Source organism: Micropterus salmoides, unplaced genomic scaffold, assembly GCF_014851395.1.
Source record: "Micropterus salmoides isolate LMB-PRFRI ecotype aquatic unplaced genomic scaffold, ASM1485139v1 Ms_hic_scaffold_2, whole genome shotgun sequence".
In the NCBI taxonomy this organism is placed as follows: Eukaryota; Metazoa; Chordata; class Actinopteri; order Centrarchiformes; family Centrarchidae; genus Micropterus; species Micropterus salmoides.
In genome coordinates this window covers 12,060,814-12,075,916 of record NW_024041150.1, presented here as the reverse complement: position 1 = coordinate 12,075,916, position 15,103 = coordinate 12,060,814, and the positions used below count along the sequence as shown (strand labels likewise).

Here is a 15,103-nt window from a genome sequence, read left to right as displayed (position 1 = left end):
AAACAATTGCTCACACTTCCGCAAAGCAATACAGTCTTCTGAGCATTTGTCGAGGGTGTTCTTAAAAAAAAAAAAAGTTTGTAGTTTTGTCCAACCACGTCTAAAGGCGGAAGTGTAGACCTGTTTCAAATAATCACACTAATTGTGCGTACTTACTAACTACATCTGTAGAGTGTTTCTGTCGTCCCAACAACTTAATAGTGTTGAACCACGACCTCCAGTATTTGCATCAAGTAGCTTGTGAAAAATAGTGCGTGTCAGATTTTAGAAGGCTACACATGTGTAGATAAATATTACATCTTTTTGTGCAAAGAGATACCATATCTTCAGGTTGTAGCTTGAGTGTGTACTACGCCACTGTGTCATTTAGGTAATTATGGGATTGGCCTTTGTATCAGCAGATGACTAATATTAAATGACTCTTATCAGGGCATCTTTAAAGCATATGGAGGCCTTAATGTTGATGGAAGCAGAACGTGCTGATTATTGACGTGTCTCGACAAGCACCAAAATGTGTTGGTGCTGCAGTTTGTGGCCCCTACGTGACTTTGTTGCCCACATTATGCTGGTGAGCTGCTGATGCATCACACGACACCCAATCACAAAGCACACCGTCATAGCAACAAGAACGGGTTAAATGTTTACACTGACCTTCAGCGACGCATAAGAGTCAGGCAGCATGACACAAGGTGAGGTCGACGGTGCTTCTTATGGCACTGACAGTTCACGGCAGCAGTCTTGAAAAGGTAATAAGATTAGTGCGTTAATTGACTTTGACAGTACACAGCAGTTCGTGTAGGCAGGTAAGTTCTATTGACTTATACTGAAGGCTTGGAAGACCTTTTTAATCCCTCCTTTTTAGAATGGAAAATCTGATCTGAACATTGGAGACAATTACCAAGTGAAACAAGTGCTGAACTATAGTCTCAGTTGGAAAATGAAGTGACGTTGGAACAGCAGAGTAAAGACTTGGCTGATTATGTCCATGTGGTGAACAGTCCCTGAGTGAGGCCCCCGGGTTATGCAATACATTCTACAACATGAGACTGCTGCCTGAATGTCCTTTGTTTTTTTCCCCAATGAGTTTGCAAACATGTTAAGAGACTTTACAAAAGCCCTGCTTACAAGTCTCTGTTCTAGAGGTCAATGGGTCAGCAGTGATGTAAGAGTCTGAAGTGCCCTGCCATCACATCCTGACCTGTAATTAGACACAGGGCTCTCCTCTGAAAGGCCAATCCTCTCCTTTCAAATCTTGCAACACTTTTAGATCTGGTCTCACAGTTAGTTAATGCATCTTCAATTTGTTCAAAAGTTTGAAAATGTTGATAACTTAATTTAGAGTTAAAATGCTTTAACTGACTGACTAACTGAGGTGGGATGATTTTAACCACATAATAACTATCGTAAATCTATTTTAAAATGACAATCCATCTTTATAAATAATGAGCAAACTCCATCCACTGATATAATAAGCTACTAAGTGGACCTTGAGTCAGGTTTGTTTTGTCAGACCTTTGGTTTTCAAGGTGAAGCAGGCACTTAAGCATCAGTTTCTTTTTGATAAAGCTATATTGTCACTTAATGGTAACGGAAAATTTAGAATTTATAAGAAGTAGATTTGGAAAGTTAAGTAAATACCGTAAATGGTGCAGGTTTATCAGAGCAAACAGAACCATTTAGTTGGACTTGGCTTGACCAGTACTACTGATTGCCTTGAGCTTGGGCTTCTTTGTTGACGGCAGTCAGAACAAGATAACAAAATAAATTTCCCAGTAATGCTTTTTGCATGTAGCGCCTTTAAAGTCAGTTCCAAGTTGCACACAGATCCAACAACAAATGCCTACAGCAACAGACTGCAGGAGGCTGCGGCAGTACTGCTGTGTGGGCTGAAACTTTTTAAGCATGCTGCACTCCTGGCACCACCACAATCAGTGATTTCATCGCAGGCGTTTTCTATTAGCTGTCAAAGAGGGCCCATGTGTAGATTCAACCAGCGAACACTGAACTTTAAGCTTGCACCTAAGACGAGCACCGGGCAGACACCAGAAGCACAACACAGAACAATGACCGGTGAGGTCAAACCGGTTCAGCTTTCTAAAACCCCAGGAACTCTTATTCCCCACCCAAATTAGCGGAAAACAAGGCAATTTACTCCTCACATTGCCAGTGGGCGAGTTCGACTTTTCTGATTTTCTTCTGCGTTTGATGCCACAACCACGCTGGGAAACTAACTACCTTACTAACTGGGAAGTTAGTAAATGATTGTGTTTTGCTGTGTGTAGCTTCTACATAAAAGGTGTAGGTGTCTGGTTCAACAGCACCATGCTGGGCAGGTGACAGGTGTGTTTGTGTGCTCTGAAAGACATCACAGCGCAGATATACACTTACAGCTGGTGGACAGTTGCTTAGCATGTTGATACTACGTCAACATATGGCTGAGACATTTAAAGACATCCACAGATAGAAACAGATGAAAGTTGCTCTGGAAAAGGCGTGAAAATGTGTGTCCACCCGTGTGTCATGTTTCCATCACCAATTGGAGCTGGAGCCAATAAATAACCGTGACAACTGCAGAGTTACTTGACCCGGGAGTGGATGCAGATAGTACCCTCTCACACTGAAGACAAAAGCCAGATGTTAGAGGTGTTTTTGTCCACTGGAAAGGAGGCTAGAGAAAGAGGAAGTTGTTCCTGTCATAAACACATACACATGTACATGCTTTCTCTATTTAACCAAGCTCATTTCTCCAGGCTAATGGTAGGTGACCCTTTTCTTAAGCCTGTCACAAAATCTGCATGGTCACCATGGTAACTCCACAGGGGTCAATCCAGGTCAGCAGAGACTTTAAAGTGGCTTGTATGGGGGATGAGGGTGTGGAGGAGTCACAAAATAAAAGTGTGCATTGTGGTTCTAGCTAGAGCTGGGCAATATGGCCAAATTGTTATCACGATAAAAAAAATAAATTCCTCATTCGACATCCATAATTAGCAGGATAAATGTCAAATCATTATGTCTTTCTAGTTTAAAGGCTGATTTTTGCTCCTGAGTGAAAGTTGAAGAAACCAGATCATTAATTGTGGCTTCAAACTTGTGCTTAACAGTGAACCAGCGTCCGGTTCAACAGTAGTTTAGCCGACTTCATTGACATTCAGCACCGGAGCTGAGAGCGTCGCAGCAGAGAACAGAAAAAAGTCCTGCTGGTCTCGGATTGCAAAGTTCACAGCCTGCCATGTTGTTGCTCCTGCTCTGTGTACACTGAGACAGACAAGAAATGAGCAAAATGAGCATTGACTCTGGTCTTCTCAACTGATGACTCGTCATTTTCATCATCATTATTATTATTATTATACATTAGTCAGTAGTGAGTGATTTACTGTCTACACTAAATGTGCTTTAAGAGCTGGGGACTTACAACAACCTGCGCAAGTACGGCAGCCCCCTGCGTGCTTATTATTTGCTGGGTATAGACAAATTGTCGTGAAAATCTTTTTAAAGTTCATTGAACCACTTAAGCCAAATGTAGTGTGTGTAGGCATTTGGTCATTTCAGTCAGAAAAGTCCTTTGGTCATAGATTGAGCCTATAACAATAAGTATTTCCCAGCCTTCACTAACAGACCTTCAACCACTGTTAATTTGCCTATGTCATATGAAACCAGGCTTCGAACTGTTTACCTGATGTGAGATCCCAAATAGCCACAGTCGTCTCTCTGCACTGGACAGAGAAATCAAATCAACGAGCACAGAAGGCAAATCTAATTGGACACATTTGACAGCCACTGTAATACCAGCAGTGAACTGTCTCAGCCGGATCTTGACAAATTAGAAACAAAATGCAAGGACCAGCGTGAGTCAGCTCTGTGACCGGAAAGGATCTCTGTTCTTGTCATCGTGACATGTTGGCCCTCCTCCTCTTCATGCAGCTTTGTTGAGCTGACAGAGTTGGCTGTGGACCATGGAGCATGTCTGTTTAAAGCCAGCGTCCCGCAGTCTGAACCGCGGCAGGCCAGTGAGAGACTGGATGTTTCACGGCCCATTCCACAGCACATGCTTTTCCCATGATGCCCATAATGAGTCAGCCTGGCTTTGTTTCAACAGCTACCAAGACATTTGGGCAGAAATCTGGGGAAAGAAAGAGAGCAGGGAAAGGCTGCCCTGGACTTTTCAGCTGTTAGAGAGAGAGTGTGTATGTGTACTTTAATAAGACAAAATATGGGCCATCTCTGTCAAGCAAGCGTTTTTAAGGTGAAGGTAAGAAGCTTAGGATACAGCTTAAGTTTTTACTGAATTAATGTAGCCATCACAAGATGCCCACGTTGAGGGTGTGTGTGTGTGTGTGTGTACATTGTACTGAAAATATGTTAATTTGCAGTAGAAAATAAGTTCCAAAGCATCTGTTCCTTTTTAAAGTGTACAGGAGCTCTCAGATATCTGGCTCTCTTTTGCAACGACGGATACAGAGACTAGACAACCTCTCCATCCCCCAGACACACACATACACGAACACACACACTATTTCCACCCCCACCTTTTGTTCAGACAGCTCCCCTCCAGCTATGGGACAGTGAAGAAGGGGAGAGATGAGGCTTTAGAGCTACTGTACTGGATCTAGCCACTCTCACATTTACTGTATATACAGAAAACACACGCACTCTAAACACACATTGAACACACGGCTGTTTTTATTAATGGTCCTGATAATGAAACACTTTCTTTGTTCACTCTTACATTAACATGGCTTAGTAACAAAGTATTCGTTCTGCTTTATCAAATAAATAGGTTGTTAGGTCAGTAGTTTCTGTAGCTTGATTAGGGCTGCAACTAACAATTATTTTAATCTTTTAATTAATCTGCTGATTTTTTTTTTTTTTATAAATTATTTGGTATTAAAATGTCAACAACAGGGAATCAATCTTCTAAAACGTCTTCCGATTGCTTTTACATTCTAAAACCATAAAACATTAACTTTACTGTCACATAGGACAAAGAAAAGCTGAGATGCTGGAAATAATGAATGTGAGGCATTTCTGTTGCTTAAACGATGATCGAAATAGCTTTTCTATCCATTCTCTGTTGATCAACTGATCAAATTATTTGAACAGCTGTTTCAGCTTTAAGGTTGATGAAGAAAAATTTAGCGACCTCCAAGGAAAGCCTTAAATGAAGAGGGATACAGAGCAGAAAGAAATAACACTTTACATGGAAATGGAAGCTAAAACTGAATCCAGGATGCTAAAATATGATGATAATGGAAAACACATTAACGCTTTCTGTACAATAAATATCTTAACAAAGCTGCTGCACAGGGTCCATCATATCTTTGAATGATACTCAATGGACCATGTCCCATTGTTACTAACCCATGTAACTGTGTAGGAACAAAAGTCATAGATTTTCTTTCTCTGAATTTCTGTTAAATCATCCACAATAAAAGTCCCCATAGGAGCCCTAACAAAGAGCGGAAGTGCCTCCTCCTCCAGCCCTGCTGCTTCCAACAGCAATCAATAAACAGCCATTGGGCTGTCTGCCATTGACGGACTTCTGTCTCATCCTGCTGCCAGTGAAAGCTCAGAGCTAATGGTGCTTTTTGGAATCACTGCACCTCTACAGACAATCTATTGATGCTTTATTGTGTCTGCTGCACGCTCACATTTCTTTTATCCTGCACGCAGCCTGATGTGGAGTTTAAATGATACAGATATTTGTGTAAAGAAGAGGAAATGTTGATGACAGGGTCAATACTGAGCACGCCCAGTGATTACCATCATTAGGAAAGGTGGAGGTTTGGGTAGAAGAAGCAATGCTTGGAAGGTAGAAGATATTTGAGGGAGAGATGAAAGAAAATAAAGGCACAGAAAAGTGAAACAGAATATATGGGTGGAGTGTCATTTTTGAGAGAGATTTGGATCACTCAGAAGTGGCTCAGGGAGTCTTCACAGCATATGGAGTGTTGTTACATCAGAAGGCCAGCAACCTGAGGGGGTCCCTGGACCTCACTTTGAGATCCACTGAGAAAAGCAGCAAATGCTCACATTGTTGGACGTTCTTACTTAAAAAAATGTATGTATTAGCAAAATAAATTTCTGTTAATTGAGTTTTTTTTAAAGCTCTGAGGAAGCACATTGCATTTATCAAAGAAAAACATTTTTTCTCCCAATTATGACTTAATATTTCTACTAAAACTGGGACCATTGTATGATTATTAATATTCTTATTATTATTTCACAGTTATGACCTCTAGTCAAGGTATGAGTCGTAGGTGACTGTAACATGTAGTGCACAGCTTGATTCCAAGTGCGGAAGTTTCAGTTAGTGTACACGGTGTACGTTTTTAGACCAGAGGATCACCGTGATGCTCCACTTAAAAAGGGCAACCGTGCACTTCAGTGAACTGATTCACAGATGTCAGTTTGTAAAAGTGAAAGATGTTTCACCCTGCCGAAAGAGAAATGCTTCCTGATGCATTCGTTAGACTATTTGGTTAAAGCCCAACTGGAGAAGCAGAAAGACTGAAAGACGTCTCCTAATGATGGACTTAAGTTAGGCTAATGAAAATGTTGTGAAACTGTGTCTGTGCCATGCTTTGATTGGGAAGGTTCATCTTTATTCTGAATTGAAATTATAATTGACTGGTGTTCATGTATCCTTCAAGATGGTTGAGAATGGCCTACATACAGAAACTCTGGAAACTGGGAAGCAGCCAACAGCAGCTATTTTTGGAAATGCTCACCCAGTTTGTTCTGAAGTGGACGGGTGTTGGCCTTGCCAAGATGTTGTCCCTGCAGTGTGGGTTCCCTGCTTGGAGCTGTTAATTTTTGCTTGGTGATTTTGGTAAATAGTGTGGATGCTGTCGTATGGCACAAGCATACATCAAATATAAAACCAAAGGCGATAAAATTTCCATTAATAGTTAAGCCTAGGCTGCATTACAATCTGAAGGCAAGAGAACTGTGACAAAAAGTGCAGTAAGTGGCATCATGGGAATTTTAGGATTCAGCTTGACAATACTTTGTACTAAAAGACAGGATCTCTCAGTCTCTGCTGCTTGGATTTTTAAAACATCTGTCTCTGTAAATATTCCAGTGTTATGGAATAACTATACTAACCCTTTTGACTACCCTTTAACCTAATTCTTTACTCACGCTTTTTCTTGCCTTGGAAATCTTTGTTTTTACCTCCATTCTTTGTCCTGTTGATATCAAGGGTTAAAATGATTTGTTAATTATGACATACATTGATAAAAGCTCTCATTCTTTGTCATATTATTTTATATGGAATATTGCCATTATTTGACAGTTGTTAGGGACAGGAAACATGAGGGGAAGGAGAGGCGAATGACCTGTAACAAAAGAGCACAGCTTGGTTCAAAGTGGGGAAGTTTGAGTTGGCGTGCTGGATCACCAGGATGCTCCAAAACTCACTTCTTCACAGGTTCTGAGCTTCTTTTTAGAACAGGACAACCGTGCAGATGTCTGTTAGCGAAAATGACAACATGCTTCACCCAACCTGAAGAAGAAACCTTTTCTTTCCAGTAATTCTACTCCAGAAATCACAAGAAGAATTGGAATATCTAATTGCAATATTGCAAGGCATATTGAATCAGCCCAATAAGAATTAAAATCATTTTCAGGAGCTATTTTGATGCTTCCCATTCCTTAATAAGTAATTCCAGGTGTCTGTTTTAGCTTGAAACTTTAAATATAATTTTCAGTCATTAGTTTCCACTAGCCAATATCTCATTTTCCTTTTTGTGTGGCGGCACTATGAATACTAGACAAACTGATGGATCCGTCTAATGTTTGGTCATTTTCTGTGTTGTCAGATCTGGCTAAGAACCGTCTGTGTGAGCTGCCGGAGGAGCTCTGTCAGTTCATCTCTCTGGAGACGCTGAGCCTTTACCACAATGGGATGCGTTCGCTGTCCTCCAGCCTGGGCAACCTCCAGGCCCTCACCTACCTCAACCTCAGGTAACTCAACACCATGCGCACGCTACTGGATGAGCCAGTTTGCTGGTTCTCATTGCACTGTGGCTTACTGTGACAGGCAGGGGTGTAACAGTGCACAAAATTATGGTTTGGTATGTACCTCGGTTACATTCAACAGTAGTTCGTTGGTCATAATTCTTAGCGGGTTGCATGTAAACACTCTATAGCGTTAGTTATTGCTGTGGCACAGTGTGACCTCTGGGAGGAGAAGGACTCTCCTTTCAGTCTAGTTTTCTCGTTCCGCTACTCAACACATTTGGGTGACGCCGTCGTAAATGACATGTTTGAAGTGTTTCCACACACAAACCTCACCTCATTTGAAGTCGGCATACAGTTTCATTGCCTGTTTTTCTCTGTAACTAACTGGGATAATGCTCCTATTTAATGTATTCACAGTACAGTGCAGAACTTTTTTTTTCAACAGTATGCACAAAAATGCAATGTTGATGCCCAAAAAGGCACTGAATACCTATTTATCTACATTTTGCAGCCTTGGCAGGAGCAGAGATCAGGTGCACTCTGACCCGGTTTGTAATGTAGGTTATAATATTGTAGTGACATTTATAGTTTTAACCATTAGTGAGTGGGCTGTTACATTTCTTGACACCGGCTCCAGTATTTTGTTCGCAGTTTGGCCCCCCCCCCCACGTCTGAAATGAATCTGACGCCCTTGTCCACACTTTCAAATGAAAGTATGGCATGTGGTTTCCCATTACCTAACGCAGGCAGTTTGTGGCCTCACATGCCTCTTCATAAAGAGAAAGAAAAGAGAGGGCACAAGAGTGAAAGAGTGTGTGAGCATAAAACATATTTACACACAAACTTAATTTGGTCTGTATTTCATTGCGGTTGCTAAATAAACAAGAACTATCGATAGATGTCTCAGCAACCCTTAGGTGGTTTCCTTCCACATATTGCATGTTCTGCTGAATGTTGAAAGTGGTGATGATAAACTTGTACTGATCTTACAGTACTTTAATTTAAAATCTGTAGAATTTTTGGAACAGGGTGTGATGAGGAATGTCAACAAAGACTCCTATAAAGTTATGGAATATATTATTCAGCATTTTCAGCTGGATAATATTGTTTCCTCGTGGCCTTGCTGTAGCCAAGTTTCATGGATCGCACCAGTCTCCAGGCCTGGTGGTTGGGAACGACTAATGAGTATCACTTTAGTGAGTGTACCCATTGTTTGTAATAATCTTACATTGCACAGGAACTGTGGTAAGTACGGTAGGTCAGCCTTTAACAAGTTGGTTTGTAAAAACTCGAAAGAATAAATCCCAAGTTTTAATAAAATGTAATTCTTTAAAAGTTGGACTTTGGCACACTGCAGAGGCAGCAGTGAGCACTTTACATCACTTTCACAGTTTGCAGTTTGCAGGTGCATGACGCCTCTAAAGCGCAGCTGTTGTTTGAAAACTGGATTTGAACTTCAGTGTTTGTTTATGCTGGAGATGAAAAGAGGCTGTCCAAATCCCGTCCAAACGTTCTTACAACAACAGAACCACTCCTCACACTCACGCACTAATTTAACTGTTGCTAGGAGACCAGAACAGCCCTCCAGGTGGCTGGTAAAACAGGCTGCAAGTTTAGATTCAACGCGAATATACTGTATCACAAAGACTCAATGTACAGTACTGTGCAGAAGTTTCAGGCAGGGGTTAGACATGTCAACAGATTCTATTTATTAATTAACAAAATACAAAGTGAGTGAACAGAAGAAAACTCTAAGTCAAATCAATATTTGGTGTGACCACCCTTTGCCTTCAAACAGCATCAGTTCTTACACTTGCACAAAGTTTTTGGAGGACTTCAGCAGGTAGGTCGGCCCAAACATCTTGGAGAACTCCCCACAGTCCTTCTGTAGATTTAGGCAGCCTCAGCTGCTTCTCTCTCTTCATGTAATCCCAGACAGACTGGATGATTTTAGATCAGGACTCTGTGGGGGCCACAGTTCTTCTTTAAACTGAAGATAGTTTTTAATGACTTGCGCTGAATGTTTGGGCTCATTGTCATGCTGCAGAATAATCCCTGACGGGACTGCATGAAGAAGTATCTGGCTGTACTTCTCAGTATTAAGGAGACCATTCAGACCAAATTCCTAACTCTGTCTGCAGAAATGCAGCCTCAAACTAACAAGGAACCTCCACCATGCTTCACCACCTGCAGACGCTCATTGTTCTACCACTCTCCAGCCCTTCACTGAACAAACTGCCTTCTGCTACAGCCAGATATTTCAAATTTGACTCCTCAGTCCAGAGCACCTGCTGCCATTTTTCTGCACCCCACTTCTGTGTTTCTGTGCATAGTTGAGTCTCTTGTCCTTGTTTCCATGAGGCTTTTTGGCCGCAAGTCTTCCATAGAGGTCACTTCTGACAGTAGATGTAGGTGTACCAGAGTCCCACTGTTTTGGTTTGGCCGACCACTGCGTCTACGGTCCTCATCGTAGCCTGTTTCTTTGGACAGCACATTTGGAAACCCCTGTCTGCTTTGAAATATCTGCCTGGGAGAGAGCTTGCTGATGCAGCATAGCTACCTCGTGTCTCCTGTGCTCAGTCTTGCCACGCTGTGTGACTTTTACAGTAACCCGTGTTCAGCAGCATCACCTTGTTAGCCGAGTTTGGCTGTTCCTCACCCAGTTGTATTCCTCCTACACAGCTTTTCTGTTTCACTAATGATTGTGTTTGAAGACCAAAGGTAGTCACACCAAATATTGACATGCTTTAGATTTTTCTGTTCACTCACTTTGCATTTTGTTAGTTGATTAATATAATCTATTAACATGTCTATTTTTGACATTTTTTATGCCCTCTCTTGTTACCGCAAGAAAATGTATAAGGCATGTCATGATTTTTATTGGGATTTTAAACAAGAGTGTATCAGTGATTATGTCTTTGACACCCAATGCACCCTTACACCTGGCCCAGATGGATGTACCTCTTAAATGACTTCCGTGTGTGTGTGTGTGTGCACATGCTTCTCTCCACAGTCGTAATCTTCTGTCCAGTTTACCCCCGTCGGTGTTTCAGCTTCCCCTCCTGCGAGTGCTCATCGTCAGCAACAACAAGCTGTGTTCACTGCCTGCATCCATATACGCCCTCACACACCTCCGCCAGCTGGTATGATATAACACACACACCTTACTGTCTCTCATCAGCACTTTCTTTCTGTGCTATAACTCTGTCAGCAACAGCTTATAGTTTAAACATCAGTCTTTTCTGTGGTAAAAGGGGGAGGAAAAAGTCAAATTCCATCAGTGTCATTATTTCAGTGTAGATGTTTTTATGTCCTTGTTGGTCATAATCAAAAATAGTGTTTTAATGTAAAGTCTGAGTTTAAAGCAAAAGTCTCCAGATCCTTTTCTGGTGTACTTAAACATGTGAGTGGACTTACCAAACTTCTGCAGTTTTCAATGACTGGTCTTGGATCACTTTATTGTTTCTGTGTCTTCCTCTCTCAGGATGTCAGCTGTAATGAGCTGCAGTGTTTACCAGCAGAGCTCGGCCAGCTAGAGTGTCTGAGGGACTTAAACTTGAGGAGGAACCAGCTCACCTCTTTGCCTGAAGGTAAAGTCAAACCTCCTCTAGTGGTCCTGCCACTGTGACCACCTCAGCTGGTATTGCTTACGTCCATCTTTTCTCTGTGCTCTTTGTCCCCATGAAGTGATTCTGCACGATTAATAGGATTCAATCTCTACTTTTACATGTCAACAATGACTAGAAATATCCAAACCATCACTGATTTTAATTAATGTATGTAAAAACATGAATAGTGAAGTACCAATAAGTTGAAGCCCAAATGACACTATATAACTAATAAAATGACCCTCCCTTTGCATCATCCAGAAATATCCGAGCTCCCCCTTGTTCGTCTCGATGTGTCCTGCAACCGCATTTCCCAGGTTCCCTTGTGCTACCGCCACCTCCGGCACCTCCAGAGCATCTCACTAGACAACAACCCGCTGCAGATGCCACCTGCACAGATCTGCTCCAAGGGCAAATACCACATCTTCAAGTACCTCAACATGGAGGCCTGCAAGAGGAGCCAGGAGGAGCTGGAGAGACACCTGAGGCCCACTGGATTTAACAGCTGGTGAGGAGGACAGGAGGGAGGGAGCAAGTAACTGAAGGGGTTTAAGAAAAGAAAAGGCAATGCAAGGTGTGGAGATGGTCAGGGAGTAGCAGAAAAGAACTACAATAAGCATTTTCTAGAATATCTTACGCCAAGTAATAAAATATATAAGGGGGGGGGGATTATATACTTTAATTTGACAGGATTATTTCACAATGGAATTGCTTCAGACTTGTTTTTCAGCTCAGCTGTAGAGGATGCTTTCACCGTTTCAACTTTCTGGGTAAAAACACATTTGTTTCTTAGGTGAGATGAGAGGATCACTGTCAGTGTATGTACAGTGCTGCAGTCAGGTCGTGGTTAGCTTGGCATAAAGACTGGGTGTCAGGGGAAACAGCTGCCGTTGCTCTGCCCAAAATAAAAACAACAAAGCCCACCCATACATACATGAAATTAACATGCTGCATATTCTAGCTGTACACGAGTGGCAAGGCTCTGCGTAGTCGAGTTGTTCACAGACCTATAGCAAAACCTGTGATAGACCCAAAGACGCACGTTCCCAGAATGTTGAACTATTCCTTTAACAAAGCAGCAGGAAAGATACATCGGGCTTTACAGAGTTTATACAGACAGTGGAGTCAGAAGGGAGGCCATGCTTTTGTCCACACTATTCTGCTTTTGATTTATTTATTTGCAGTAATGGACAGTGACTTGTAACAGTTTATTTGCACTTGCCATTAGGCAGGAAAAAGAAGCCTTTTACAGAACAAGAGCTAGTTCACACTTGACTACGACATTAACACAATGGAGACAGTCACTGTAAAATTTAAGTGACAGTTGGACATATGTAGAGTAATTGATGGTGGCAATTATTGCAGCTAGACATTATAATATATATAGCGTAGTTGTGAAAAAAATTGCCTCCACAATATGCACTTGAGTAAAGAGGGGAAGAAAAATGTGAACATGAGGAGAGAGGATGAATGGCAGGTGGTGCAGTAAATGTAGAATAGGGAAATGGATAATAGATGGTGATAGTTAAAGGTATGTTCACTAAGAGGAAGCAGAGATATCAAATATTTATAAACTTGAATGGACCCCTTTTAGATAGCTAGTGAGCTATTTCCATGAAATAGATAGTTTCAAGGACAGAGAGAATATTTGACAGAAGAGCTCTGAAGGAAAAAACATGAGTCACCGCCCTTTAGACCAATGAACCACTATGTAAACAGTCTGCCAACAAGACTGCTCTGTAATTGTGTGTGTGTGTGTGTGTGTGTTTTAACATATCCTAATGTGTGCTCTACATGTTTCCCTGCAGTCTGTCAGACCAGGAGCTGTTCACAGGTCAGTTTGGAGGGCTAGATTCTGGGTTCAACAGTGTGGACAGCGGCAGCAAACGGTGGTCTGGGAATGAGGTAAAACTACTGGACACTCACCCAGTCATTTATACACTACCCTAACATGTGTCATGACTGACTAAATTATATGTTGGTTGTGTTAAACAGGGTGTAAACATACTCAAGCTGCATATAATATCTGATGAGCCAAAACGGTCAACATATTTGACCCCAACAGAGAGTGAATGCAATATGACATTACATGAACCACAATATGTAATGAAGGAGTGGTGATACAGTATCTCACAAAAGTGAGTACATCCCTCACTTTATTATAAATATTTGATTCTATCTTTTCATGTGACACTGAAGAAATGACACTTTGACTACAATGTAAAGTAGTGAGTGTACAGCTTGTAGAACAGTGTAAACTTGCTGTCCCCTCAAAATAACACACAGCCATTAATGTCTAAACCGCTGGCAACAAAAGTGAGGACACCCCTAAGTGAAAATGTCCTAATTGGGCCCAAAGTGTCAATATTTTGTGTGGCCACCGTTATTTCCCAGCACTTCCTTAACCCTCTTGGGCATGGAGGTCACCAGTGCTTCACAGGTTGCCACTGGAGTTCTCTTCCACTCCTCCATGACGACATCACAGACCTGGTGGATGTTAGAGACCTTGCGCTCCTCCACCTTCCGTTTAAGGACGCTCCACAGATGCTCAGTGGGGTTCAGGTCTGGAGACGTGCTTGGCCAGTCCATCACCTTTACCCTCAGCTTCTTTAGCGAGGCAGTGCTCGTCTTGGAGGTGTGTTTGGGGTCGTTATCATGTTGGAATACTGCCCTGCGGCCCAGTGTCTTCTCTGCTTCAGTATGTCACAGTACATGTTGGCATTCATGGTTCCCTCAGTGAACTGTAGCTCCCCAGTGCCGGCAGCACTCATGCAGCCCCAGACCAGGACACTCCCAACACCATGCTTGACACACTTGTTTTTGTCCTCCTCACCTGGTTGCTGCCACTCACGCTTGACACCATCTGAACCAAATAAGTTTATCTTGGTCTCATCAGACCACAGGACGTGGTTCCAGTGATCCATGTCCTTAGTCTGCTTGTCTTCAGCAAACTGTTTTCCGGGCTTTCTTGTGCATCATCTTTAGAAGAGTCTTCCTTCTGGGACGACAGCCATGCAGACCAGTTTGATGCAGTGTATGGTCTGAGCACTGACAGGCTGTTAAACCGCTGTATGGTCTTGTGGTCTTGGCCACCATGCTGCAGCTCAGTTTCAGGGTCTTCGCAATCTTCTTATAGCCTAGGCCATCTTTATGTGGAGCAACAATTTTTTTTTTGGTCCTCAGAGAGTTCTTTGCCATGATGAAGTGTGAGAGCGAGAACACCAAATTTAACAGAAGAAATACAACAAATAGAAATAAAAGAACAAATACAGCCTACCCGTCGACGGTGTTAACAATCGACTACATATAAAAGCCTCAGTGACTGTATCTGAGTGTCTGTCTGTGTGTCCAGTCAGCAGATGACTTCTCAGAGCGTTCCCTTCGCATGGCCGAGGTCAGCAGAGACCAGAGGAATCTGGAGGAGGAGGAAGAGGAGGATGGATCTCCTCTGGAAGCTAACAAGGGTGAGGAGGGACATGCCTACTCTAAGTCAGTGTTCTTCATGTAATGAAGCGTGTTGAACCGTGTTCTGT

General features: G+C 42.2%; 1 protein-coding gene across 2 annotated transcripts in view; it reads left to right on the top strand.

The window, feature by feature from the left end:
• Window positions 1-15,103, top strand: part of lrch4 (leucine-rich repeats and calponin homology (CH) domain containing 4) — a 57,090-nt gene that overhangs the window by 21,045 nt on the left and 20,942 nt on the right. For both annotated transcript variants that reach the window (XM_038730859.1, XM_038730858.1), the window contains exons 2-7: window positions 7,821-7,965; window positions 10,976-11,105; window positions 11,447-11,552; window positions 11,832-12,078; window positions 13,379-13,475; window positions 14,923-15,034. In XM_038730859.1, the coding sequence (XP_038586787.1) occupies window positions 7,821-7,965; window positions 10,976-11,105; window positions 11,447-11,552; window positions 11,832-12,078; window positions 13,379-13,475; window positions 14,923-15,034 (837 nt within the window). The remainder of the gene's footprint in view (window positions 1-7,820; window positions 7,966-10,975; window positions 11,106-11,446; window positions 11,553-11,831; window positions 12,079-13,378; window positions 13,476-14,922; window positions 15,035-15,103) is intronic.